The sequence below is a fragment of the Cyrtonyx montezumae genome, unplaced genomic scaffold (genome assembly GCF_038088225.1).
Source record: "Cyrtonyx montezumae isolate F1298 unplaced genomic scaffold, pur_monq_1.0 scaffold_22, whole genome shotgun sequence".
NCBI classification, from domain to species: domain Eukaryota; kingdom Metazoa; phylum Chordata; class Aves; order Galliformes; family Odontophoridae; genus Cyrtonyx; species Cyrtonyx montezumae.
In genome coordinates this window covers 578,463-604,992 of record NW_027071959.1, presented here as the reverse complement: position 1 = coordinate 604,992, position 26,530 = coordinate 578,463, and the positions used below count along the sequence as shown (strand labels likewise).

The following is a 26,530-nucleotide window of genomic DNA, read 5'->3' as shown; positions in this document are numbered from 1 at the left end:
CACGTTCATTTAACCCCTACGCAGGCCAGTCTTGGGAAACAGAGAAGACAGGCTGCTGGAGTGTTAACCAGTGCGAAAACAAGGCTCTTAGGAAAAAAATTTAACGTGCAACATTCACTTCTTATCTGGGGCCTGGAAATCAAGGGGAATCCCTACCGTCATTCTTAATTCAGGGCACTGATCACCTCCAGGATACGCTGTACTTTGTCAGGATGCCCAGGGAGTGCTGGGTCATGTCTGGGGCTGCTCCACACCCACAGAGATGGCACTGAGGGATGTGCACTGGGCACAGTGCGATGGGATGGGGTTGGAGTTGGGGATCTCGGTGGTGTTTTCCAATAGAAATGACTATGCCTTACGCTGCAGGCCTTCCAATAGTCCAGCTGAGCTCAGCTCAATAGCACGGGCAAAAAAAAAAAATCCCGTTCAGGTACAAAAAGCGACTGTCTCCATTTGTTATTTAAAAAGGGCTGTTTGCAAACATTGGTCTGGCCTTGTAATAGCCCCTATGAGGTCTGTTGGATAGCATGGGCAAAAAGACCTGTTCAGGTAAAAAAATGGTAGGATTGGTCCTCACAGTGTTTCCATCTTAGCATACAGTACCTGTATCAGCTTTATTTTTTGTTACAAGCAGGAACTCCCTCGTGATTTTCTTTTTACATTTAGATAAGCCATCATACACAAAACCTTGCACATTTATAAAAGGTACCAGGATGTCCATTTTTCAACACAGGCAATTAACAGGTTGCTTCATGACCTGTGCTTGACTGTGCAGACCATTACTTAGAACAAAATGTGCCAACTACAGACATGGGGTGTGAGGATACTGCTTGGGAGCCCTGATCAGCTGCCAACACCATAATGATCAGATGCAGTCCCGTGCTAGAAAATTTTGGACAGTTGCTGTCCTGCATTGCTAACACTATCTTAACCCATAAGTAAATCTTGAAAAGCATCTTTGGGAGGTTTAGCTGAAGACACTGCATGGCACGTGCTCTGTGTTGCAGGGTTTTATACTAAGGCTGACAACAAAAAATAAAAAATTAAAGGAGAAAAAGTGCAAAGCCAGGATTCATTCACAGTGTCTCAGGCATGTGAACAGCTACTGCAGCCCAAGGGCTGGGTAACTACCCTAGATATAGGCAGTGGCTTTAAGTGGCTGCCTTTCAGATAAGCTGCAGGTTTTCCTTCTTTCATTTTTAGAGAACTCACTGCTCACTTCTGTACATGTTGGGGTAAGAATGTATATTGGTACCGCCCTTCAGTGGAAGGAACTGTTCTCAGTCAATTCTGCATTTCTGGCCTTGGTCTCAGTGTGCTGTGCATGCTGGGAAAACACTGATTTTTGAGAAAATAAGATAGATGATGTGCATCACTGCGGTGTGCAGTGGCTCGTATCGGAGGAAGACCTTATGGCAGTTACCACTAGAACTTCCATGCCATTTCTTCCTGGTATCAACAACATTCTGTTCTTAATATTGACAAAAAATCCCATGGCAACATCTTCCTTGCCCCAGAATGGAAACCTGTATGCTGCATTCCCACACAGAGCTGTGCAGAGCCAAGGGGAACAAGTTGGCTTTTAGCCAGCAGAACCGGAGGCGACTACTCCTCATGTGAGAGTAAATGTATCTGTGTCCTTGTGCAGGTGGAAGACAGCCTCTCTGCTCTGCAGGCAGGCTTGACACATCCATGAGGTTAGCCTAAGTCTGCAGAATCTCTACATTTATGAAATCCTCTAAATGCTGAAATAGGCAGGGTCTACCAATGTTTTTAGACCAAGGTCCCATTCTTGCTGTCATATTTCAGCCTGGGTGGGGGGAAGTTGAGGGTGGCATACTCTGTGGCATTCTGCATTTGCAAGTTCTTCACCTCTTCTGCAGAGCGCTCCCGCACCTTGGTGAACACCTGGATGTCTGCATAATGAATGCTGTCATCCTGTTTGGTGTTCTTGGGCTTATTCACGGTGGCGTAGACTGGAAACTCTGTGACGTTTTCATATGCTGGAGCCTTTGGGAAGAAAAGAGCTCAAGATGGTCACAACCAAGCTGCTGCAGCACCTGCATGCCCTACAGGCTGCCCCTGCACCACCCAGCCCGCTGACACCTCAGGTTCAGAGACAAGCATTATCCTACGGCTTCCTCAGCACTTCAGTGGAAAAGCAGTGGACCTGTATCACTGTGCAGCAGTGCACAATGCTCCCACAGCCCTCCCAGCCTATACTGGATGAGATGTCACAGCTCTGAATGAACTGCCCACATCTGCTCATCTAGACTAGAAAGTGAAGGTCAACTCTGTTTTGCCAGTATCCAGTCAGAACACAACCCCGTGAAGCTGTTTACCTTCCTGCCAGGCTGTTGGTTCTCATGTCTCACACTGGTTTCTGAAAAAGAGACACCAGCAGATCAGGTTAACACAACTGTTTATTGTTTCAGCTTTGAGTTCCAAAAAGCAGCATCTGGCACACACGCTCTCTCCCCTGGACACAAATCAAATTTCCACCCCATCTGACATCCTTAGCCTTCATGCTGTCTTTGAGGCCCGCCTCTGAGAAGAAAGCCTGGGCTTATTTCTTTGGAAAAAATAAGGTTTCCTGGGATGACAACACGTTGTTGACCGCAGTGTTCTTGGCAGAACCTAGAAGGATGTACAGAGCACAGAGAGCCTCCTTGTCAGGCCTTTGGAGAAGTCAGATCCAGTTTTAACTTAGTTATTTCCACTGCTGCCTGCAAACATGTTTTGCCCAGCATGGTCCAAAGGCCACAGGACACAACTGGGCTACTTAGTTCCTCCCTGCTTTATTCTAGGCACTGATGTCAGAGGAATGTTCACAGCTGTTATGAGAGTTTGATGCAGTTCCTGCTGTGCTGCATGACAGGGTACTTACACACTTTTTGGTGCACAACTCCGGCATTTTAGAGATTCCAATAAAGCCCCTTTCCATCCTCTTACCAAGTTCCATGGCATATAACCCCCCTTGTTTTACATTTTAATGAAATTTTGCCTCTTGCCTCTATCAGACTTCTCTTGAGAAAGGTCAAGTATGGAAGAGTTTGGGAGAGGACCTCAGTTAAGGGATCCATCTGCAGCCAGTGCTGATAAATGCCAGCTATCCAGGGGCTGATTTACCCCCCCTGTTCTTATACTCTAGAGCACCTTCACAAATCCTTACCTTGCTTTTCCTTCTTTCTTTTAAAAACTGAAGGACAGTTCCTGGAATCAAAGAGAGATGTCAGCCTCAAGAAGCTTCAGCATATGTTTTCATCACATGTAAACTCAGAAACACACCCCAAGGTTCTGCATATCTGCAGGAAGATCCAAAAGCCTGCCCCCCTCCCAATCCAACCACCGCTGTACGGGTGCCTGGGTCTGCCAGGGTCTGCTGGGAGTTTTGTGAGCATCTGTGCAGGTTCCAGCCCTGCTGAGGGAATAAAGCACCTTCTGAATGTGAGCAAATTTTGCAGGGAGAAGTTCCAGGGAGGAGATGTAGGTGTGCACTTCCCTATTCTGTGATTCCTCTGCTATGTGCTACAGACATGTTTCCACAGCTGTATGGTTACAGGATACTGAGATGAAACATTTATCTTAAAACCAGATGCTCTGACAGCCCTGTGCCCATGCTTTGGCTTCCTTGCCCACTGAGCAGCTGCGCACAGCCAAAGTGCTAACTTAATATTTCTGACTGTGTTTTTCCTGATCACAGTTTTTCACTTAAACACCGAACCAAACAAGCTGTGCACTTTATATCAGCCAAGCCAAACACAAATCTGTGTGTCCAGACAGAGACAACCATGTCCCAGCCATGGCACAAACAGGAGCCAAATTCTTTCCAGCTGCAACAGCAGAGCAACAAACTGAGCTCCCACAGGCTGGTACTGGCCAGGCAGCATGGCCAGAACAGAGACACGTCACATTCTGAGCCAGATGCATGAGACAAATGTTATCTTTGAAGCACGAAGCAAATGTTATCCTTGCAGAATGCTTGTATGGCTGGAAGAGAGCAGGTGCCAGCCCTGGTGCAGCTGCTCCTGTGCACACACATGCACCTAACAGAGCCTGCAGCTCTGAAGGGGGCTAGGGAGCTCTCAGAGATCACCTAAGGCGCATAGCACATCCTGCATTTGCTGGACAGATCTGCCACAAATAGGAGCAAAGTGGTGCCTGAGGCACAGCTTATAGAGGCAGTTACAGAGTGGGGCTTGGTGTGTGGTAATGGCTCTGGTGTTCTAATGGCAAAAGGAGAAAAGGAATGGCAAAGAACCAGGAGACCTTCAAAACAGCTGGTAATGATTAACCAGGAGCTGGGAAGTCAAGGGTAGCTCTGGGGAAAGCAAGGGCTGTATCTGTACAAAAGGATCCAGCTCTGCTTCTTATGGGTTTGTCCTGGTGTGGTTCCCACCTGCAGATCCCCTTCCACTATCTCAGTGAGCCCGCAGGGTCTCTGGGGCCCTCTCTGCCTGGCTTTGTGCTGGAGCTCTCTGCTCTTTGCAGGCAGGTTGTGTGCTGTAATTAAAATAGCACTATGCAAAGTGAAATCAGCAGGGTCCAAAGTCTCTTTGCTGGGAGGCAGATTCCAGCTCCAGCTTTCCCAGCTGCCTTGGCTTGTTTTGGTTGTCTTTCTTTGCAGAGTGAGCATTAGCAGCCAGCACTTAGTCTGGAGCTCTTCTTAGGCTGTCTGCAGGCTAATCACAGCCAGGCAAGAGACAGCATCTCCCTTCCTCAGATCTGCAGTAATTAGAATGGATGCAGCAAGGGAAAGAAGTGAGGCAAACCTCTCCTCTCTTCTTCTCAAAACCAGGTCAGACGAATTGTAACTAACTCACAGCCTGCTGGGTGCACGTTATATTCTGCATGGCAGCATGCATCCCTGCTCCTGCGCTGCTGCTTCTCCTTTCTCAATGTCATTATCAACATAATTTCTGCTTTACACTGGGTCCCAAATTCTGGCATCCTTTGCTGCCCATGCACATTGAGGTGAGAATCCTGCCCAGAGCTGAATTTACAGAGACACTCAGAGCCCAGGGCACTCCTTCCTTCACTAACAGCATCCTGATGTGAAAGAGTTTGCTGGAATGGATTTTCTTAAGACTTCAGGAACTTCCTCCCTTCCATACAGAAAGCAGGTACCTATCTTCCCTTTTGTAAGTTTCAGTATAAGTTAGGAAATCCAGCTCAGCTAATGCTGAGCACATACCCAGAAATAAAAGCATTACTAGTGCCCAGAAACACCTGAACTAAAATTAAGCAGCATCTTTTTCCCTCTGTCACCAAGGCAAAGCCATGAATCATGCAAGCCTCTGCAGTGCACAGTCTGAGCTTGGTCACAGTGCTCTTTGGATGTCCCACAAGACACATAACCTACAGCACGTACTCATTTACCTTCCACTCTCCTTACTTGTCTGTTCACAGCCTGTGCATCATAGAGAAGCTTGCAAGCCTGAGGCCCTTCCTCACCTAGGTGCTTTCCTTTGCAGGACACAGTGAGAAGCTCCTGGGAGACCTCTGCTTCAGACTCTGCATGGGGCAGAAGTTACCATGTAAGTCTCTAAAGGGTGGCTGGGGCAAAAGGATCTTGCGCCAGAGCTTCGTCCTCTACTGCCAGAGGGGAGCAGAAAGACAGTGGTGACACCACCAGCAGAAACACCACCCCAGCTTCTAACTCTCCATTTGGCAATAAAGTCCAGGAGGACACAGCAGTCTTGGTCCTGCAGTCTTGGGACCGCAGAAATTGGCACTGTCCCTGAGGAGCCAGCCACAGCCAGGCAGCCACCACACTGCTCTCTTGCTCAGCCCTGACTGAGCAAGTGACCACCCAACCTGGGCTTAGGCTTCCTTTAAGAGATAGAAGTGTTTGTATATGGCCTGGCATTGCTCAGACCTAGGACTGCCACACGATGTGTGCTGATGATGCTGTCTGTGCTCTGAGGGGCCTGCTCTTGTTCACTGCAGCCATGAAAAGGATGCCCTGGGCACCTTGTTAAACCCCTCACATAAGGCAGAGGAAGTGGAAAACAAGATGTCAAGAACCAGCTTACCCCTTCCATCTGCAGTTCCTATTCCTGAGTGTGCTGACCCCCCCCTCTTTGGCTCCAGCTGCTAGATGATGCTGTGCCTCTTAATGATTAAAAAGCACTGATAATTTTCTACTACTTGAGGAAATGGCAGCGTTGGAGAGAACGTCTCCTGTGCTTCACCCTACACCCCACAGCTGTCCCCGTGCACCGCTCTCAGCACTCTGTGTTCCCTTTCGGTACTGAGCGATGCTCCTCGTGCCCCGATCCCGTGCGCAGGCGCCGGCATAGCGTGAGAGCGGGGACTGAGCCGCCCCTCCCTCTCGGGAGCCTGACAGCATCTGAACGGCGCGACCCGGGCAGAAGGGCTGGGGGAGCAGAGGGGCTGGAGGGCTGGTGCCAGGGCCGCTGACCTGCGGGGCAGTGCCACAGCCTGGAGGTTTTACCGCCGCGGAGGCGCTTGTAAGGATTTCAACTCGATCCTCGCAGAACCCAGCTATTGCCGCGACGAAGCGAGCCCCCGCTCCGGTCCGCCCCGCCCCGGGAACGTGTGAGGTGCAGCCGCGGGGCCGCTGAGCGCTGCCCGAGTTTGGCTCTGTCCGCCGCCCCTCGCCCCGCCGCCCTACTCACCACGGGCGTCCGCAGCTGCAGCGGTTGCCCATGTCGCTCCTTCCTCCATGAAACCGGAGCCTTCTCTGCACGGGCACGGCTTGTATTTCCTGGTTCCCCGCTCGGCCCCTAGCTATTCCAAGGGAGTGTCTGCAGGATCAGATTTCTCGCCGCCGCGCCGGGCCCGTGCGTGCCATCTACCGGGGGGCTGCCACCGGCTGCCCGGGGCTGGGGGGAACAGCTGCTCGCCCCCGGGGCCAGGCCTGGGCCTGGAATTCTGCCTTCTGCTGCCCCGCTCCTGGCATGCCAGCAGGGCAAGGGTGCAGGAGACATTTAGGTGCTCCTACTCCTATGCAAGAGAAGCTCTAAAGCGGGAGCTTGGGGGAGAAACAGGAACTGTCAGTTCTGTTCATGCATGTGAAGTGGGATGTCTGGACAATGTGTGGCATCACCTGGGGAAGGGAGTGAATCTCCTGCGATGGAAGCAGTGGCCCAGCAGAAGTGGAAGCAGGTTCATAGAACACATCTGTTTGTTGAGCTGATACTCAATATCAAAAGGTACTGCGTTGATGTTGCCCTAGAAGATACTGTGCCCCCGTGGATTTGGCATCTTTGCGCGGATCTGAACACTCCAAAGGATGTGCGGACAGCTGGGGGAGCTCTGATTCTCCCTTCTGGTGGGCTGAGAAGGGGCGGCCCTGCTCCCTTGCACCTGGCAGTGCTTGACTGCCCGAGCACAGAGCAAAGCCTGAGGCTTCCCAGAAGCGGCGCGAGGGGGAGTTATACTGTGGGTCGGCCACTGGAACAGCTACTCTCCTCGGGGAGCTGCACTGAGTCTTGATCTGAATCTGCTGCCCTGCGCGGGAGAGGGCAACAGATTCAGATCAAGGGCTCTGCCCTCCCCTGCAGAGCCCTGCAGCTGAGGTCTGACTGTTGCAGGCTGGTGGGCTTCAGCAGGACCAGTTCTCAGGCTGCTGCACGGTCCAGGGGGTCTCAGAAGTCTGCATACCCTTGGGAAGCCGCAGACTCTGTGTCTCAGGATTTGCTACAGACACTGTTTATTCAGTGAGCCGCTGTTTTGATTTCTGGGATAACTACATTGCTTTGTGGAGAGAAACAACAAAGAGGCTAGGAGCCTTTTCCCATCAGCCGAAAACACAAACGCTGGAGCTGCTGCTTTGAGCTCCGCTGGACAAATAGAAAGGCACTGAAAACATTGGCAGAGCCGGGGAGCCCTTGGCTGCCGCTCCGCATTCCCCTGCAGTCCATCGGCAGGACGGCAGCCGGCCGGTTCCAGCAGCGAGCATCGGGTGCAGCCCTAGGTGGTACCAGGCAGTGCCAGCCCACCCGACAGCTGCCTTCGGCGTGTCTGGGTGACAGGCTGCGAGCCTGGCACAGCGTGGGGAGTGAACTTGCTGAAGAGCACGGACAGGGCTCTTAAGAAAGGGAACTGTGTAATGGTTGTATTGCTGTGCATTTGCACTACAGCGTGTCATGGACTGGGAGCACACCTTGTACGTGTGCAAGGCAAGCTGGCATCACTGTAGAGAGAGTTTTGAACTGTCGCAGGCACTTTTCTCTTAGGACCCGTGCCCTGCATAGACCCAGCCCAAGCCCCCTGACTGAATCATAGAATCATAGAATCATAGAATCATAGGGGTTGGAAGGGACCTCAAGAGATCATCTAGTCGAACCCCCTGCCAAAGCAGGATCCCTACACCAGGTCACACAGGACTGCTGCAGGGCTTGGGTGGATGCTGAGAATGGGATGAGGTGTGTGGTTCCAAGGTACAGATTGCACTGGGGGCTGTACACACTGGGGCAGTCCACTCCTGATGGACCAGTCAGTTCTTGCCATTACAAGCAGGTGACTGGTTGTCACAAACACAGGATTATCTCTAGAATTATTACTAATAATGTAGACGAAACCTGTTGTAAAGCTGATCTTTATTTTGGCATCATCTGAAGTATTCAGGGGCCCTCCTTCCTCACAGAGTGTAGAAGACTGCAGCCACATCCTGGCAGGAAGAGGCTTGTCCATGGGGATCTTGGAGCTTTTCTCTCTCCCATAGGAGTGTTGCACTGAGCTGTGCCAGGGCCCCCATATTTGGCTGGTGACACAGCATTCTGGCTGCTTTAATTGGCACAGACAAGGATTGTGCCTGACGCCTGCTGAACCCTGGGGCCAACCTGGCAGCAGCTGCTGCTGACAGCAACACACCTGATCCCTGGCCCCACGTCACAGGGCTGTGAAGACGTTTCTCATGTAGCTGGTAGCAACACCATATCTGCAAAAGGGACAGAGCTCTCATTGATGGGACTTTTCTCCAGATAAGCTCAGCATGAACTCTCCACTGCTCTGCTTCTTGCATCCTGAGCCACCAAGGCATCATTCATCCTTCCTGCTGCAGAATAGTGTGACCAGGAGCAGTTGAGTCCGAGGCAGATGAGATGCTTGAAGGCAAACTTATTCTTCTTTCCACCTGAGGGCTGTGAGTACTTAACAGCATTGCAACTCCATGAAGCCCAACCACCAGGAAGGCACTGGGATTGCCTGGGCAGGTCCAAAGCCTTGGAGCACTGGGTGAGAGCAGTCCTTGCAATGTGGGATGAGAGTAGAGCATGGTGCTCAATGGGCAATCAGGGTAAGACTTGCATTAGAGTCTGTCCTGTGAACACTTTAGTCCCCCTCTTTTTTCAGTTCCAAGCCCCTTCTTCTGACCATCAGCCTTAAGAAGCAGAAGTCTGGCATATGCATGGCTGCATCCCAGCCCTGCTAAGCGCTGATGGTGGGAAATAGGGGCCTAGCAAAGTGACTTTCCTCCCTGTCCCCCCTCCCTCCCTGCTCATGCTGAGCTTTGGGGCCTTTAGGATTCTTCTTTTCCTTTTCCTCCCTTGGACAGTTCTTCCTGCCCCACCATCTGCTCCTGGACTATCTTCACTTCGATGATCCTGGCCTTCACCTCCTTTCCCGTTCGAGGTGCCACAATGCTTAGGATGCCATCGTGGGAAAGGGTGGCTCTCATCAGCAAGGGGTCGACGTCCAGTGGCAGGATGTACGTTCTGGTGAACTCTCGGGAGATGAATCCGTGGCGATCAGCCCTCTGTGGGTGCTGCCCCACCACCTCCAGCAGGTTGTCCACAGTGCGCACCGTCAGCTCATCGGGCAGGAAGTGGCAGACATCCAGGAACACCTGGTACTTGTGGTCATTGAGGCTGACCTCAGAGGTGCCGCGATCCAGCTGCTTGTTGATCCGAGGCCTGATGTAGTAGCCATGGTACAGGGCAGGGGCTAAAATCTCGCATGGGGACACACCTAGAAATGAGATCCAGGGGGAAGCATGGGGTTTCCCAGGGGTGGGAGTGTAGAAGGATGTTTAGCAGGGAGGCTGGATTTTGCAAACACCTTGATTTTGCTGCTGCATCAGCTGTGCAACAGGGACAGAGGCTCTGCCATTTCCTACCCTTTCGCCTCCAAAATGCACACTCAGTGCCAGATGCTCATCTGCTGAAGGCTGACATCCAGCTTAGGGCATCTGCTGGGTGGACTCGTGGGTGCATTGGGTGCTCAGCAACACAAAGCCCATGGCTGGGGCTAGCCATGGAAAATGCTGATGGTGAAGACACTGCCCTGAAGAACTAAAGGCCTTTTGTTTGCCATTGTCCGGAGGGCTTTCCTTGGAGCTTTTTTCCTTTTCACGCTGTTTTGCCAATGCTGAATGGTTCTGCTGCTGCCCACATTCCTTCCTCTCTGCCAGCCGTTGCCGGGCTTTGTGCTTGACCACCCCAGCTCAGCTTTTCTCCACTGTCCCCAGCTACAAAATCTACCCCCCCTCCTAGCAGTAGTTTTCTAAACTCCCACTGTCCTGTTGTGAGCAAGGTGGGAGTACTGCTGCCTCAACTCTCTCATAAGCAGGGCATAGCTTCCCCTTGCAATGAAGATGAGCACTAGGACATGTCCAGCACAGTCCCAGCCTCTGTGGGTTGTGCATGAGGTGGAGGGCCTGAGGGGGCAGCGCTTTGCTCCATGCTGCTGAGCATGTGCATGAACAAGACCATCCCCCAGACCACTGGGGCACAAGGGAGGGACAGGGGAACCAGCACTGGGCATGGAAGGAGGAGATGGACCTAAAGAGAGAGCCCCTGGCTGTGTCTTGCCTACCTTTTCCTGGTTTTGCCTGGGTTCCCATGCCTGGGCTTCCTTGGCTCCAGGAGCTCCACTCCAGAGGGACTTTGCCAGCCTCCCACACAATAAGACAGAGAGCTGTCGGGGTTCCATCTCCCTGCTTACCTTCTCCAAAGTTCTGGTCGTAGATCTTGCTGGGGTTGGCAAACTCGTACTCTGAACTCATGGGGTAGGCATGGGGCACTGTCCGCGCAGCCATGGTGAGCTGAGGAAGAGGCCTGTCCAAGCGCTTGCTGCCTCTGAGAGCAAAGGCTGCAGATTGCAAGGTTTTAGTTGGGTGAATTCCACAGGGAGGAGTGTGTGATAAAAAGACGGACCAAAATAGCTGTGCACACAGTCCCTGAGCTGCCTTGCCAGGGTGACGAGGGAAGCTCCTAATAGCATTCCTGTAGAGCTGCAGCCTCTGCCTGCCGGCAGGGTGCAATCCTGCACCCCCTGATTCTCCACCTTGGACAAGGGACAGGAGACTGGGACAGGGCCCCAAGCACTGCCCCTGCCAACTCCACCTGGAATGGGTCAATGCTGAATGGTGGCTGGTGCTTGGTCAGGTTGTGTGCAGTCATGCAGAGTCAGTGCTATGAGCTTAGCGCTCAAATCAGTCCCACAGAAAGGGATTTGTTTTCCCCAGAAGCTGAGCCTTTTATTCCTGGGAGTGGTAAGGTGCTGCAAATCGCTAAGCGACACTGAGCAGGATGCAGATCCCGGTGCTGACACTCCAGAACTGTGCTGCTGTGAGCCAGCTGTGTAGGCTGTGCCTTGGCCAGGGCCTCAGTGCTGTGCACTGTGACCAGAGGAATGTTTGTGCCAGAAGTCACACAGGGTCTGAAGCTGGCCTAGATCCACTTTTATTGATCTGGGAGTTAGTACCCAGTTAAGCTCCTCATCTTCTGAAACCAGAGATTTCCATGAGTCCATGTCACTGTAGTGTGAGAGAGCAAGTGCACTACTGTTGACATAATATGGAAATGGATGAAGTATTTATGGCTGGGGCTTCTGCAGAGGATGAATTCTACTCTCTGTTCTTGCAGGAAAGTGGATAGGAAGAGGGTCAGGTCCTTTTGCAGGGCACTGGTGGTGCTAGCAGTGAGAATGATGTGCCCTTAACCCAGAAGTCTGTATGTAAGTTGCAGGTCCTCAGAGCTCTTGCCCTTTAAGGACAGTTGCTGGGTTGAACCCAGCCCCCATATCTGAACTAATTGCTTCAGGGCACAGGCAGAACAAGGCAGTTTGCATCCCAGAGAAGGAAAGTAGCAGTGCAGCTCTGCAGGGCTGCTGTGTGCCTGCTTTATCTCTGCTTGCAGAGTGCTGGGCTCTTCTGCTTTCTCCAGCAGAGTGGTTTCTCTAGTGGGCAAAGGGCAAGAGGTGTCAGCTGATGCCCTGTGGAAACCATCCTTAGTGTGCACACACCAGCAGGCGCTCAGGCAGAGTGCACTCCAGGCTGCAGAGCTGCACACCAGAGTACCTCAGCACAGACCTCTTGGGTCCATGCTGCCCTCCCACTAAGGCCTGGTGCTTCCTTCACTTTAAGGGAAAGCAGAGCCCATCCTAGGTGTGTGGGTGCAGTGGGGAGCTGCAGCCTTGGTGCCGTCACTGGTAACAACAGCTCCTTGTCCTTTTCCATGTGAGCCAAAGATAGGAGCTGCATTGATCCTGCTGGCATCCAAAGCAGCTGGGAACGTCCGCCAAGCCTGCTTGGGACTCAGCAGATAAACAGCACGTGGGGCGCGGGGCGGGCGGCTGGGTGGCTTGGCTTCTTGCTGCCCTATTAGTCTCCTTGTCTTCTCCCCTTCCCCCTCCTACTTAGCAGTCTGTTCAACCCCCCAGACACTCCTGGGCACTGCTGAAGGGACCAGTTCTGGACTGGGACAATAAAATCCCTGACACCACTATTTGGGAGGCCTCGGGGGGAGAGGCCCCGCCAGCCACACGGGTATAAAGCTGCTCCCTGTGCTGGGCACAGCACTGCAGCAGTTGTTTGCTTGGCTTCTCCGTTGCACTTCGATGGATATCACCATTCACAACCCCCTGATCCGCAGACCTCTGTTTTCTTGGCTGACACCGAGCCGTATCTTTGATCAGATATTTGGAGAGCACCTGCAGGAATCAGAGCTGCTCCCTGCCTTCCCCAGTCTCAGCCCCTTCCTGATGAGATCCCCCTTCTTTCGGATGCCCAGTTGGCTGGAGACTGGACTCTCAGAGGTAATCTGCCCTGCTTACTGCTCTTTGTTATCGCTGGGTGCACATCCTGACGGGTCTGGAGCTGGGGACCCAGGAGAGCTGGGATGCTGCTTGTAGGTGGTTAATAGGAAAAGCCTGGGGAAAAACGTGCTGAGTTCTTGCCTCAGTTCCTCTGTGTTAGGCAAGGACCTCTGCACTCTCCGGTGATCACTTGTAACTGGGAGCAAATATTGCCACAGCCATGGGGACAGAGACAAATTGAACTGTGTGTGTGCTGTGAGTGACTGTAGGAGCTGGCAGATAAAAGGAGGAAGCCTAATTTCCCTGTCTGCCCTCAAAATTTTCCATTCTGCTTTCTCCTGAGAAGCAGAGAGGCAGTGGGACCCTTGTGCCATGCAGTGTGGGAGCCCCCAGCTGCTGAGTAGAAAGAGTCCCAAGCTAAAGCATCTCTGCCAGGCAGAGCAGTGTTTTCAGAGAGATATGGGATGGGAGGATCTTTAAATGGCCATCTGCTTGCTTCAGGGGCTGAGCCAAGAGGCATGCAGCTCAGATGACATTGCTCAGTGGCATAGAAGCTGCCTCCATGTCACAGAACAGAGCTGCAGGAGGCTTGTGTGTTCCCTGACTATGACTGCAGACAGCCAGCCTGCATTGCCAAGTCCCAGTGACTTACCCAAGACAGGCCGGAAGTGCAAATTCAACCTCAGGAGCCAGCAAAAAGCAGCATTTGCTGGAGGCAACGAAGTGCAAAATGGAAGGTAAGGAGGCAAGTGACTCAAAGTTTCAGCAGTAACCCTGCTGCTCAGATAAGAGAGGTGAGCCGGTAGTGCTGCTATTTTTGTTTTCAAAGAGTGACGACATGGGAAAGCCTGCAAGTGACACAGATGAGCTGTAGTCAGCTGCACACTCGGTTCCTTTTTCCAGAAAGACTTAGCGAAGTCCAGTCGTAGGGACTGGAAATCTCCAGACACCTTAGAAAAAATTACATAGAAGAAGAGTCAGTTTTAACAAATTTAGACAGAGAGAGTCTCTTCCTTATCACCCAGAAAATGTTTATCCTATGTTTGTACTGAGAGAAAGCATCATGTTTTATGTGCTGTAGTGATGGGCATGAATGGAACAGGCAGGACTGAATGCAGAAGGTCAGACTGTGTTTGTGGAGAGCCCCGTATGAGCATGGCCTGCTGCATGCCGAGAGTCCAATGAAGCTGAAACCTTTGCCTGAAGTCGTCCCTTTTTTTTTTTTTTTACAGATGAGACTGGAGAAGGACAAATTTTCTGTAAATCTTGATGTGAAGCATTTCTCCCCCGAGGAGCTAAAAGTGAAGGTGCTTGGGGACATGATAGAAATTCACGGGAAACATGAGGAGCGCCAGGTACTTCTGCTTTAGCTGTGCCACTGTTAGCCAGTGTGTGCTTCCTCACCTGTGGTTAAACAAGGATGCTGAAGAACAGTCCTCTTCTATGCTCTTCTCAAACACTTCCAGTATTTTTCATCAACCAGTCCTAATGGAAGATGCTCTGTGCATACCCCCAGGTGATCCCAGACTGGGCAGCAGCAGAGTGGAGATTTAGTGCTGGTGTTTCATGAAATGTGAACTGGAAAATAGCATTTTTGAGCCTCTTTCTGGGAAGAGGACAGGAATGCAAAGAGGCATTCAATATGTTAACAGTGAGCTGTAATAATTAAACTGCACGATGAATCAGTGTGTTGCCCTGTTCCATTAGCAGGAGGCTATATCTTCCTGAAAAAATACCCATTTATCAGTTGATAGTCCTTAAAGATTGTGCTCTGCTGTCAGCCATCCCACTGCTTGCTGTCTCTGTGGCAAATGGGCAGTGAGAGGCCCAAACCCATGTCCAAGGCTGTACGTTACAGGCATTGCCCATCCCCCTCTCATTACAAGAAGGAAACAAATCCTAGAGATAAAGTAGCTATATCACTGTACCCATCACCTCCAAAAGCTGCTGGTAGCCCAGATCTTTCAGTCAAAAAATAGAGCACTACTCATAGATGCTGGAAGCCTGTAGTTCTTAAATAGCTTCTGCAATTTTTTTTTTTTTTTTTTTGCTAAGAAATGAATCCACTGCTATAGCTGGGATGAACTCACTGCAGAGCTGTGTATTATGTGGGCCCTGGAGGCTCTCAGGAGGAGGGGCTGCTGGCTCTGGAGGTTGCTGCAGCTCCTGCATTTTAGCCATTAATGAATGTACAATGTACCATCTGCCTGTTTCAGATCAATACAAAGGGGATCTCATAATAAAAACTCCTTTAACTTTCTGAAAAATTCTCCTTAGGGAGCTGAAGCTTTTTGAACTCAGACTTTATGCCAAGGGCCCATGGTTTAGGTGTAACTGAGGGAACACTTCTAATCAGGGCTGTTCCTTCTCTTCTCCTTTTGAAGGATGAGCATGGCTTTATTGCCAGAGAATTCAGCAGGAAGTACAGGATCCCAGCTGACGTGGATCCGCTGACCATAACCTCATCGCTCTCTTTGGATGGTGTCCTGACAGTGAGCGCACCGAGGAAACAAAGCGATGCTCCTGAACGCAGCATTCCTATCACCCGTGAAGAGAAGCCTGCCATTGCAGGAGCCCAGAGGAAGTAGGCTGCTACGTAACCTCACCCCAGGGCCATTCAGGAGCACTTCTCATCAGGTGCTAGCTGTACTCAATGGCCGCTCTTATTTATTTATGCTGAGTAAGTTTACTAACAAATAAAACATGAAAAGCAGTGTGTATTTTTTGGTTTGGAGCACTCAAGACAAGGGAATTGTTGGCTCAAGAAAGCCAAGTGGGATTTCTGTGAAGGGAAACAAACCTGGCATCATTCTTGCGTGGCAGGTGTGTCTAGGAGAGCTCGTCTCAGTGTTCAAAAACACTTTGCTGGTGTAACTTCATTTACTCTAATGTTTTGCATACACCTAACTGCATGAGCCTTCCCTTTCAGTGTTTCATGAGGGTTTCTGGGTGTTTCACAGGGAACAGAAAAGTTTCTCCAGTGGAGATTAGACTGGTACAACATCATGATAATTGAAACCCATTCAAAGTGTGGGTGTCAGATAACAACTAAAAGGGGAACAACTGTATCTTTTATTTCTAGAATGATTCATGTTACAAAGAAACATTCAAGTGCTGCAATCACTTGGGAGCAGTTGCAGATGACAACTGCATAGCTGCAGTAAGCACAGATACATCCAGAGAGGAGAAAAATGTCCTGCTCTCATAGTGCAAACCACATCACTCTGAAACTATGTTGTCTGTGCCCTTCAAACAATAAATAGCATCTGAAGTCTACAGTATTCATCTGATTTATGCTAACACCATTGAGTAGTAGAAAACAATACTAAGTCCTTCTCATGTGTCAGAATCTGCTGAGCATCTCTCTTCAAAGAGATATGAGCAGAAAGGAAAGTCTGAATTACTGGAATGGATTAGCTATAAATCCTGTTAAAAAAAAAAAAAAAAAAAAGAAAAAGAAAAATATGCCATAGATCTGTTGCAAAGGTCATCGTACTCAGTTATGACTGGTGAGGCATTGGCACAGGCTGTCCAGGGAGGTGGTGGAGTCAAATGGAGGTATTTAAGGAAGGGGTAGATGAGGCACTGAGGGACATGGATAATGGGCAGTGCTGGTGGTAGGAGTATGGTTGGACTGGATGATCTTAAGAGGTTTTTCTGACCTTGATGATTCTATGATCCATTTTCTACGCCCCTTATATCTGCTAAGATAAAAATTAGAAGAGATCAGTTAAAATCTCATATGAACTCAGCGGGCAACCTTTTTCCATGGCTTTAAGTGAAAGGAAAACAATGAGCACTCAGTGATGTGGGATCATTGTCAAATACACCAGATTCCCATTTGAATGCCAAGTTTTAGTTTTAAAAGCTGTTTCAGATAAGGTGTTGAGCTTCCCCGACAAGGTGTGTTGTGGCAGAAATTCACAGGTTAATTACAAACAATGAAGCTGAGAAAGCAGGAACAGCATATTTCATGAGATGCTACATTTGGCTTTAATGCAGAACAGGATGTTTTGGCTTGAAGAATATCTTTGTAGCACTTCTAGCAGACAGGCCTCCTGTTATCCTGAAGGCATAGGCTGCAGATTCTCTTCATCTCTATTGCTTTTTCTGCATCCTTCTTGTTCTTTCTCTGAGTGCTGGACATGAGCAGTTGTTGTATGAAGGCCAGTAGTCTATTTTGGACTGGGCAGTTGATTTGAACAAAGGAGGTTCCAACTCAGGCTGGTGGCCTGGAAACCAAAGAGGTTCTTGGTCAAATCCTGAAAGCAGAAACAAAACCAACTTGAGAAAGAACATCTAAAATAGTAAGAAGAAAAAGCATAACTGGGGCAAAATCTTTTCTACATAGCAGGGTTTTGTTAGAATCATAAAGGTTAGAAAGACTCCCCCACCTCACTGAGCAGCCTGTGACAGTGCCCAACCACTCTTTCTGCGAAGAAATTTTTCATAAAGTCCAACTTGAATCTTGCCTGGCACAACTTGAGGCCATTCCCTTCTCATTGCTAATTACATAGGAGAAGAGACCAATCCCCACCTCACCACAACCTCCTGTCAGGGAGATGTAGAGAGCAGTAAGGTCTCCCCTGAGCTCCTCTTCTCCAGACTGAACAATCCCAGCTCCCTCAGCCGCTCCCCATAAAACCCCATTGTGCTCCAGACCCCTCACAGCTCCGTTCCCTTCTCTGCACAGCTCCAGGGCCTCCATGTCTGTACTGTAGTGAGGGGCCCAACGCTGAGCACAGCACTGAGGTGCGGCCTCAGCAGAGCTGAGTGCAGGGGACGGTCACCTCCTGCTCCTGCTGGCTGCACTACTGCTGACACAACCAGGATGCCGTTGGCCTTCTTGGCCACCTAGGCACACTGCTGGCTGAGCGCCGACCAGCACCTGCAGGTCCATTTTTTCCACAAAGACTCAAACTCAGAAGCAAGAAATGGGAATTTTCAGTGTAAACTTTGGAAAAAGCATGATGAGGGCAGCTAGGCAAGTACACATGAAATGCAAGTGCCACTCCCTGAAAGACCTGAAAGACCTGTTCTGTGATGGTGCAGGCATACAGCTCAACGGCAAGAAAACATCAGTCTGTCATCTCTGGGCACAAATATCATCCAGAGGATCCTCTTTAACCTTTTTACAGAACAAACAGATTTTGTTTCAGTTTTGCACACATACTTCTTCTCTGATGCTTGGCCTTGTTGTAATCCAAAGAGTATGTTGTTTCAAAGCAGTGAGCATACTGGAAAGAAAAACTCACATTTAGCACAGCCAAACATAAACTAAAAACTTCATCATTCTGTACCTTACAGGAGGAACAAAGCACAGTCACACCCCTACTTTCAAGTCAGTCTGAGGTAAGACCACAAAGCTTGGGTGACTTCTTTTGGTCTGAGGGCAAAACACAGAACAGCAAAGGTTTGACTGGGGCCACTGCTAGAAGGAGTAAGGCTGAGATGAAATGAAGAAGGATTTCTCACAGCTTCTGCCCTGCAGTGGAACCACTGCAGAGTGCTTAACAGAGAAAAGGGATTGTCTTTGCATTTTTAAAATTCAGTAGAAAAGACCTGGAGCAGGGCAGCAGGAGGGAATCTGCTCATGGCAGGCTCACCTCTATGATGTTCAAAGCTGATGGAATGGATAATGCCTTGTGTATGTGACAAATTAATTGACTAAGGAATATCTCAGCTGAGATTTGCTACATCCGCGAAAGCCCAGCACATACTTGGGAAAGAAGTGGCTTGGGTTGTGCAATATTCTGGATATCATAGCGCTCTTCATTCCAGTTCCCCATAAGGACTTTGTGTGAGTAATCATTCTCATTGGTGGTGTACCTCCAGCCATACTGGGAGAACTTGGAAGTTTCTGTCCACAACTCCCCATGGCCTGTGGCATACTTTAAGGAGCTGCTGAAGAAGTTGAACATGGTCTGGACATGATCTGGGAACAGAGCTCAGCAGTGAGCAGTCCAGGCTGAAACCACACATAACAGAATGGAATGTCACACCTTCACTTCCCTGGTAACCAGGCAGGGGCTTCACTTCTCCAGCTGTGATGGAAGCATACAATCCTAGAATTGTTTGAGTTGGTAGGGACTCTTAAAGGTCATCTAGTCCAATTCCCTGCAGTGCTCAGGGACACCCACAGCTCCATCAGTGCTCAGAGCCCCGTCCAGCCTGACCTTGGCTGTGTGCAGGGACGGGGCAGCACCGCCTCTCTGGGCAACCTGTGCCAGTGCCTCACCGCCCTTAGTGTCAAACCTTCTTCCTTATAGCCAGTCTGAATCTCCTCTCTTTCAGTCTGCAGCCATTTCCCCTTCTCCTATCACACAGACCCCAATAAAGTCTGTCCCCTCCTTCTCACAGCCCCTTTAGATACTGACAGGCCGCTCTCAGCTCTCCCCGCAGCCTTCTCTTCTCCATGCTGCACAGCCCCAGCTCTCAGCCTGTCCTCGTAGGGAGGGGCTCCATCCCTGGCACCATTTCTGTGCCCCTCCTCAGGTCCACGTGTGGATGCAGTGCTCCAGGTGAGGTGTCACAGCACAGAGCAGAGGGGCAGGAGCAGCTCCCTGCCCTGCTGCCCACACTGCTCTGCTGCAGCCCGGGGTCGGGTTGTCTTTCTGTGCTGTGAGGGCACATTGCTGGCTCATGCCCCGCCACCAGTACCCCCAGTCCTTTTTGGCAGGGCTGTGCTCTATCCTTACATCCCCAGCTTGTACTGACTGTGTGTGCTGCCACGACCCAGGTGCAGATCTTGCACTTGGCTTTGTTGATCCTCCTGAGGTTCCCCTGGGCCCGCTGCTCAGCCTGTCTGTGTCTCTCAGGATGGCATCCTGACCTCAGGTGTCAACCACACCCCACAGCTTGGGGTCATCTGCAAACTGCAGAGGGTGCACTTGATCCCGCTGATGATGTCACCAATGAAGATGTTAAAGAGCACCGGTCCCAGCACTGACTCCCGAGGGACACCACTCCTTACCCATCTCCAAGCAGAGGACCGCATTAATTCTAGATGTGACAAAGCTTTTTTGGTGGATGGTGGTGGTACAGGGAGCATTTAATTTCATGAAGAAGGACACTGAATTTCTCGGCTTCGTATGTAACCAGGGGGTAACTTATCCACCTTTGAAACAGAGGAATTAATTCACCCCGGCCACAGGGCCCTAACGGCCGGACCTTTCCCTTCTGAACCGCGCGCCACAGCCCGCCCCTTTCTCCCCTCCCCGCCGCCCCCCGAGCCGCTCGGCGCATACACACAGCGCTGCGTCACCGGGCGGAAGCGCGGCCATCGGGGACGGGAGCGATGGCGGAGCGCTGCGTCCTGCTGCTGGGCGAGGGCAACTTCTCGTTCGCCGCCGCGCTCTGCGGGGCCGTCGGAGGCCGCGTGGTGGCCACCAGCTACGAGAGAGAGGAAGAGGTGGCGGCGCGGCGCCGGGCTGCGGAGAGCATCCGGCGGCTGCGGGAGAGGGGTGCGTGGGAGCTGCGCCGCGGGGCCTCGCGGGTCCGTGTGCCGCTCGGGGTGGGTCTGTCCGGTGGGATGAGCGTCCGCAGTCGGAGCAGCGCTGAATGAACCGTTGGCAGAACTCTGCAGCGGAGCAAGGGGAGCGTGGGCTCGCCGGCTTTCCTGACACGTGGGTGGCAAGGGCATGGATGGGCTTTAAAGTGGACCAATCACAGAGTGGTTGAAGTCGGAAGGGACCCCCGAAAGACGTGTGGTGCCGCCCCTGCAGTGCACAGGGACACTCGCAGCTCCATCAGTGCTCAGAGCCCAGTGCTCAGCCTGACCTTGGCTGTGTGCAGGGACGGGGCAGCACCGCCTCTGTGTGCCAGTGCCTCACTGCCTGTCATGGTTTTATGATTTTTGGTATTGGTATTCCACATCATAACATCATGTAGTGCATTGAGAGTTACAGTTAATGCTTCAGCTCCGTGGATCATCAATAGTTATGGGTATACCTCAGAAGAGAACTATACTCCCCAGAGGACTGTGCGTTGCTTTGAATTTTTACGTATTTCTGCTCAGTGGGGAAGATAAAAACTGTTTGTGTGTCACGAGACACTCTCTTTCCTTTGGGATCTACCCAGCAGTGGGTGCTCGCTGCTGTCACTCCCTCTTGCTCATTTTATTTGATTTATTAGCTTCAATTCCAATACATTATATTATATTCTGTTATTTTGCTTTCTGATATCTTATTTAGTAAATTAGCTTTTCTCCTCAGATTGTTGCCGCTGTTTTGTTTCCAGGCTCATCTCCCTTTTCCCTTTCCCCCTTCCCCTTTCCCGGGGCGTGGGTCTGTGGGTCTCCAGCACCAGTCGCCATGGAACCAGCCCTTAAACTGTTGATACCACCCTTAGTGTCAAACCTTCCTTATATTCAGTCTGAATCTCCTCTCTTATAGTCTGAAGCCATTTTCCCTTCTCTATCACAAGACCTGGCTAATGAGTCTTTAGCCTTCTTCCTCACATCCCTCCTTTGTATACTGAAAGGAGAGCTTTAATTGCTGCCTTTATTTAAAACACTCCATAATGAGAGTCCTGGTTTTTATTTACTTTTGAAGGAGCTGAAGTTCTGTTTTCTGTGGACTGCACCAAGCTGAAGGACTATTTTTTACCAGCAAAAAGAAAATTTGACTGCATTTACTTCAACTTCCCTCACTGTGGAAGGAAGGCTGGGGTGGTGAAGAACCGAGAGCTGCTTGCACTCTTCTTCCGTAGGTGAGTCAAGCAGAGTTAGTCCTGTGCTCACAGACTGCTGCAATCAAAGAATTGCGAAGGTTGAAACAGACCGCTAAGGTCGTATACTCCAACCAAGCACCTACCACCAATATTGCCCACTAACTGTATCCCTGAGTACCACATCTCCACATTTCTTGAACATCTCCAGGAGCAGTGACTCCCCACCCCCCTGGGCAGACTGTGCCATTGCCCAACCATTTTTGGAGAAGAAATTTTTCCTAATATCCAACCTAAGCCTTCTCTGGTACAACTTGAGGCCATCACCTCTCATGCTGTTGCTGTTACGTGGGAGCAGAGGCTGACCCCCATCTCACTACAGCCTTGCAGAGCAATACAGCTTCAGAGCACTGCTGCAGTGCCTTGCAGGTGTTACATGAGTTCTGACTGCTAACAGAATGCCTCTTGTTGCATGCTTCCCTTCCAGCTGTGCAGAAGTGCTGACGCAGGATGGAGAGGTCTGTGTGGCTCTCTGCAGGGGGCAGGGTGGCACACCTGCTGATCAGCCCAGGAGAGAGTGGCACAACAGCTGGCAGGTGGTGGCGATGGCAGCAGGAGCTGGCTTCATCCTGAGTGATGTTCATCCTTTCCGAGCAGAGGCTGCCCATGGCTATGAATGTACTGGGTACAGGTACCTACAGTGTGACAAACCTGAGAAGATGCATGTCCTTCCATCATACCTGTCACACTAATATGATCTTTTAGTGTGTTGTTTGTTGGAGAGAGAAATACTATTTAATTTTCCATAAAACAGCTGCAGTTCATCTTTGCCTGTAAGCAGAAAATGCAAGCTTATTGAGAAAGAACTTTTCCAAAAACAAGGTCATCTTAGAATTTTAAAGGTCAGAATGGTCCATTCTGAAATGGATGAGTAAAGGTCAATCTTAGCCTAAAGACAGTGTGGGAACCGTGGTATGTGTCTCTGGTTAGGAGACAGTCACAGCATGGTTGATGTTGGCAGGGACCTCCAGCAACCATTTCATTGCAGTTCAAATGCAGCACTAGGTAGAACAGGGCACTGAGAGCAAGATGCAGACCATGCAACTTATCTGTGCAGATTGTTTCAGTATTGGACCATCTCTCCATAAAGATATGCTAATGTTGCATTTTTGTTGTCTAACAAGATCAGGGATTCAGCAAAAGTTGTGTTAGTGTTAAGTCTTTGTCACACTCTCTTATGTCACATTAAATCTAGGAAACAGTCAATGATTTTGCTGTGCTTTTATGCATTTCTAGGAGTCAAGATAAATTTTTCTGTACAGAGGGTGCTTTAAACCACATTTTTACACGAAGCACACCACCTCTGGCTTGCAAACCTCTGATCTGCGAGATAGAACTGGAAAGCCGAAGAATTTCTTTTCAAGTACCACAAGTACTTGTGGATAAAATTAGCAGGTAAGTTATGCAACTGGTATCTGTTCGGCAGTAACACATGCATACTCTCAGTGGGAATCACCAGTATAGGTCTTTGATAAAATTGAACTGTCTCACATTCCCTCCTTTTCCCTGTACAGAATTTTCTATCCCATTACTTCTTGAAATCTGCTTTTGTGTTGGTTGTGGTTAAGCCCTACTTAAAAAAAGTCTATGGAAGAAAAAGCAACTTTGTGGTTGAGGCCAATTTGCTATATACTTGCTCACACAAATAATTAAACCTTTTGATCTGTTTTACTGTACTTTGGAAGAAATAAGGAGCTGACTTGGTGTCTACTACTATTACTTCAATTCTAAAGCTAGCTAGGGTAAAGAGTGCTCAGCTCTTACATGCCCTGCTGCATGCCTTGGAGACATGCTAGGAAAAGGCAACTTGTTTCCATACCTTGGTAATGCCAGTGATGACTGGAAACTTTGTGATGCTGACTGTTAACCTCCATTCATTTCCATCAGCAAAAGTAGGTAGCACTTGGTTGCAGCCTAGATACGTGCCCAGCATCCTGACAGCATGTCAGGTTGTCCCTGGTGAAAGACTTGGCTAGTTGCTGGAAGCAAGTTTATTATCTAATATGGCTTTGGGTAAATTGCTGCGCTCAAATTATGATCAAAGGAAGGCATTGCAGGGAAATCTGTCTGGTGTGTCTGTAATTTGCTTTTTTGTTTTTTTTTTTTTTTGCAGGGGTTTCCTAGAGCTAAATTCAAATCATCCTGTACAGACAATAAAGGAGAAGTTAACTGCAGTGCTCAGCCAAGCCTTCCCACTGCAAAGCATTGACTACTGCCTTTCCCTGCTCCTCCAAGGTTGCCTCAGTGCTGGTTGTCACTCGAATATTTTTTGGGTTCTTCTGAGCCCAGAGGAGACTCCAAGTGCTGAAGAAATGGCGAGTGGGTGGGCCAATGCAATTTTATTTTCTCATGTTGATTTTCATGGGGACACGGATGAGAATGTACAAGGGAGATGTCAAACTCCAAAACAGTATTATCTTAGACCTTCTCTTCTGCCTTATGCTCAGGCAATGATAAAAAGTGCAGCCTTTGTCCCTGGGACACTTTATGTTTTTTCTGGTCCAGTTTTCAGGAAGTGCCGTGTCTCTCCTTACTGTATGCCTGTATTTCATGAGATGGTTTTTGTATGTGCAGTTAGCAGAGGTTCAGAGAACAGCTGTATACAGATGGTGGTGGACAAAATTAAAACCAGCATACATTCTCTTCACCAGAGCATTTCTGATTCTAAGGTGAGCATCAGTCTGCAGGAAGCAACGAGCTTGGGAACAGCTGAGCTCAGTGACTTTGCTGCTTTTGAATCTCAGCTTGGTAACATTCAGTTTTTCCTTTGCATGAAGATAGATACTTGTGACTCCTCTGAGAAGGGCTTCTGTGTGGGAGTGGTAAGGACAGCTCCTTATGAGCCAGCAGGCAATGATTTGGTTGTTGTCTTTGCTTCACTGAATCTGGACCTCGTGGCCATGCTCATCTGTGCCATAGATGACTGGCGCATGCTCTGGACATCAGACGCACGCTTCCTCCGCCAGTTCCCTGCAGGAGAACTACGACTTTTCAAGAGCTTCTCTCTCTACCCACCTTCTTACGTGCATGATGTCAGCTTTTGGCTTCCTGACGGGGAACAATTCAATGATGTTGCTTTTCACACCATTGCTAGAGAGGTGTCAGGTGAAGCGGTGGCATGCATCCATTTACTTGATAGTTTCCAGCAACCTGGGACAGGACGGAACAGCGTGTGCTGCCGGCTGACCTTCCAGAGCTGTGACAGGGCGCTGAGCCGAGCCGAGGTGGCAGCCATGCAGCTGCGCTTTCGGGAGCAGATCTCTCAGCGGCTGCGTGTGGCCCTGAGGTAGTGCTGTGTGGAGCTGATGTCTGCAGAACGTCTCTGCATCTCACGGTGCTGGGCAGTGTTGCAGTGCCTCTTCACAAAAGGTGGGATGGTGTATCTGCGGACACTGTAAATGTAGAAATCTGAGAATAAGAAGGAGACACCTCCATGCTGTGTGTGTAATGAAAGCTTGTTTCTTAAAGCGGAGTCTTTCTTTGATAGGGTAAGCTGATCGTAAAAGATAGATGTAAGTCCAACCTAGTCTGAGAACACTTCATGAGGCTGAACGTGTACAAGTTTGTGGCACCATGTGGTATCATCTCAGGGTTCTGAAAGAACTGGCTGATATGGTTGCCAAGCTGCTCTCCAGTGTATTTGAAAAATTATGTCTGAGTGGTAAAGTCTGCAGTCACTGAATAAGAGTGAAACATCATTCTCATTTTAAGAAAAGGAGAAAGGAAGATGCAGGGGAACTACACGACAGGGAGCCTCACCTCTGTGCTTGGGAAGATCTTCCTCCTGGAAGAGATGTGAGGTGAGGGTGTCACCTGAGACAACCAGCACAGCTTCAACAGGGGCAGTGTGCCTGACCGATCTCGTGGCCTTTTGTGATGGAGTGACGGCATTGGTGGGCAAAGGAAGGGCAAATGATATAATCTACCCAGAGCTGTGCCTTTGACACAGTCCTGCACCACATCCTTATCTCCAGATTGGATTTGAAGGCTGGACTGTTTGGTGGGTAAGGAATTGGTTGGATGGTTGCAGCCAGAGTTGTGTTGTCAATGGCTCCATGTCCAGGTGGAGGCCAGTGATGAGTGGTGTCCCTCAGGGGTCCATCTTGGGACCAATGCCCTTCAGCATCTCTATCACTTACACAGACAGTGGGATGGAGTGCACCCTCAGCAGTTTGCTGATGACACAGAGCTGGTGGTGCAGTGGACACAACAGAAAGAAGGGGATGCCATCCAGAGGGACCTGGACAGGCTGAAAAAGTGGGCACATAAGAACCTAATGAGGGATGCGGAGCTGCTGGAGTGAGTCCAGAGGAGGGCACAAGGATGCTCAGAGGGCTGGAGCACCTCTGCTGTGAAGACAGGCTGAGGGAATTGGGCCTGGAAAAGAGAAAACTGTGGGGAGACCGCATTGCAGCCTGCCAGTACTGGAAGGGAGCTTACAGGAAGGATGGGGGGGGAGGACTGTGTACATGGTCTGATAGTCTGACAGCGACCAGACCAGGGGGAATGGCTTTAAAATGAAAGAGGGAGATGTTGGTTAGATGTGAGGAAGCAATCCTTTCCTCAGAGGGCGGTGAGGCGCTGGCACTGCTGCCCAGAGAGCTGTGGGTGCCCCATCCCTGCAGGCACTCAAGGCCAGGTGGGATGGGGCCCTGGGCAGCCCGAGCTGGTGGGGGGCAGCCCTGCCCATGGCCAGGGGTGGCACTGGGTGATCCTTAAGTTCCCTTCCAACCAGAGCCGTTCTGTGATGATTGCACGATATAAGAGCGGTGCGCTACCGACAGTTCGGATGGATGCA

General features: G+C 50.2%; 5 protein-coding genes across 7 annotated transcripts; 2 read left to right on the top strand and 3 right to left on the bottom strand.

Annotated features, from left to right (window-relative positions):
- Window positions 1-589: 589 nt before the first annotated feature.
- Window positions 590-6,748, bottom strand: CUNH11orf52 (chromosome unknown C11orf52 homolog). 2 transcript variants are annotated; one of them, XM_065738348.1, is made up of 4 exons: window positions 6,642-6,748; window positions 3,173-3,213; window positions 2,343-2,383; window positions 590-2,010 (listed from the first exon to the last, which is right to left on the bottom strand). In XM_065738348.1, exons 1-4 carry the CDS (start codon window positions 6,671-6,673, stop codon window positions 1,774-1,776), a joined length of 351 nt encoding a protein of 116 aa, XP_065594420.1. In that variant the 5' UTR covers window positions 6,674-6,748; the 3' UTR covers window positions 590-1,773. The 2 variants fall into 2 exon arrangements, with proteins under 2 accessions (XP_065594420.1, XP_065594421.1); XM_065738349.1 differs by lacking the exon at window positions 3,173-3,213.
- Window positions 6,749-8,550: 1,802 nt separating this feature from the next.
- HSPB2 (heat shock protein family B (small) member 2) lies at window positions 8,551-11,054 on the bottom strand. The gene is made up of 2 exons (XM_065738347.1): window positions 10,912-11,054; window positions 8,551-9,936 (listed from the first exon to the last, which is right to left on the bottom strand). Exons 1-2 carry the CDS (start codon window positions 11,003-11,005, stop codon window positions 9,488-9,490), a joined length of 543 nt encoding a protein of 180 aa, XP_065594419.1. The 5' UTR covers window positions 11,006-11,054; the 3' UTR covers window positions 8,551-9,487.
- Window positions 11,055-12,607: 1,553 nt separating this feature from the next.
- Window positions 12,608-15,800, top strand: CRYAB (crystallin alpha B). Of its 2 annotated transcripts, XM_065738346.1 has the most exons (4): window positions 12,613-12,736; window positions 12,886-13,005; window positions 14,238-14,360; window positions 15,390-15,800. In XM_065738346.1, the coding sequence occupies exons 2-4, from the start codon at window positions 12,952-12,954 to the stop codon at window positions 15,591-15,593; spliced, it is 381 nt and encodes a 126-aa protein (XP_065594418.1). In that variant the 5' UTR covers window positions 12,613-12,736; window positions 12,886-12,951; the 3' UTR covers window positions 15,594-15,800. The 2 variants fall into 2 exon arrangements, with proteins under 2 accessions (XP_065594417.1, XP_065594418.1); XM_065738345.1 differs by having other exon boundaries at window positions 12,608-13,005.
- Window positions 15,801-17,020: 1,220 nt separating this feature from the next.
- Window positions 17,021-18,926, bottom strand: CFAP68 (cilia and flagella associated protein 68). The gene is made up of 3 exons (XM_065738308.1): window positions 18,726-18,926; window positions 18,179-18,242; window positions 17,021-17,267 (listed from the first exon to the last, which is right to left on the bottom strand). Exons 1-3 carry the CDS (start codon window positions 18,924-18,926, stop codon window positions 17,104-17,106), a joined length of 429 nt encoding a protein of 142 aa, XP_065594380.1. The 3' UTR covers window positions 17,021-17,103.
- Window positions 18,927-20,277: 1,351 nt separating this feature from the next.
- FDXACB1 (ferredoxin-fold anticodon binding domain containing 1) lies at window positions 20,278-25,147 on the top strand. Its single transcript, XM_065738361.1, has 5 exons — window positions 20,278-20,468; window positions 21,558-21,714; window positions 22,160-22,363; window positions 22,969-23,127; window positions 23,846-25,147. The coding sequence occupies exons 1-5, from the start codon at window positions 20,303-20,305 to the stop codon at window positions 25,020-25,022; spliced, it is 1,863 nt and encodes a 620-aa protein (XP_065594433.1). The 5' UTR covers window positions 20,278-20,302; the 3' UTR covers window positions 25,023-25,147.
- The last annotated feature ends 1,383 nt before the right edge of the window (window positions 25,148-26,530 follow it).

Bases quoted from the DNA above. Each gene is read 5' to 3' on its own strand.
- HSPB2 (XM_065738347.1), bottom strand. From the start codon at position 11,005: ATGGCTGCGCGGACAGTGCCCCATGCCTACCCCATGAGTTCAGAGTAC. The intron at 9,937-10,911 runs GTAAGCAGGGAG...TCTCATTTCTAG, and splicing joins CGACCAGAACTTTGGAGAAG to GTGTGTCCCCATGCGAGATT.
- FDXACB1 (XM_065738361.1), top strand. From the start codon at position 20,303: ATGGCGGAGCGCTGCGTCCTGCTGCTGGGCGAGGGCAACTTCTCGTTC. The intron at 21,715-22,159 runs GTGAGTCAAGCA...CTTCCCTTCCAG, and splicing joins CTTGCACTCTTCTTCCGTAG to CTGTGCAGAAGTGCTGACGC. The intron at 22,364-22,968 runs GTACCTACAGTG...ATGCATTTCTAG, and splicing joins TATGAATGTACTGGGTACAG to GAGTCAAGATAAATTTTTCT.
- CUNH11orf52 (XM_065738348.1), bottom strand. From the start codon at position 6,673: ATGGGCAACCGCTGCAGCTGCGGACGCCCGTG. The intron at 3,214-6,641 runs GTGAGTAGGGCG...CTTTGATTCCAG, and splicing joins TGCAGCTGCGGACGCCCGTG to GAACTGTCCTTCAGTTTTTA. The intron at 2,011-2,342 runs GTAAACAGCTTC...TTCTTCCCAAAG, and splicing joins ACCAACAGCCTGGCAGGAAG to GCTCCAGCATATGAAAACGT.
- CRYAB (XM_065738345.1), top strand. From the start codon at position 12,808: ATGGATATCACCATTCACAACCCCCTGATCCGCAGACCTCTGTTTTCT. The intron at 13,006-14,237 runs GTAATCTGCCCT...TTTTTTTTACAG, and splicing joins TGGAGACTGGACTCTCAGAG to ATGAGACTGGAGAAGGACAA. The intron at 14,361-15,389 runs GTACTTCTGCTT...CTCCTTTTGAAG, and splicing joins GGAAACATGAGGAGCGCCAG to GATGAGCATGGCTTTATTGC.
- CFAP68 (XM_065738308.1), bottom strand. From the start codon at position 18,926: ATGTTCAACTTCTTCAGCAGCTCCTTAAAGTATGCCACAGGCCATGGG. The intron at 18,243-18,725 runs GTATGTGCTGGG...TTTTCTTTCCAG, and splicing joins CCAAGCCACTTCTTTCCCAA to TATGCTCACTGCTTTGAAAC. The intron at 17,268-18,178 runs GTATGTGTGCAA...TTCTGCTTTCAG, and splicing joins GGCCAAGCATCAGAGAAGAA to GATTTGACCAAGAACCTCTT.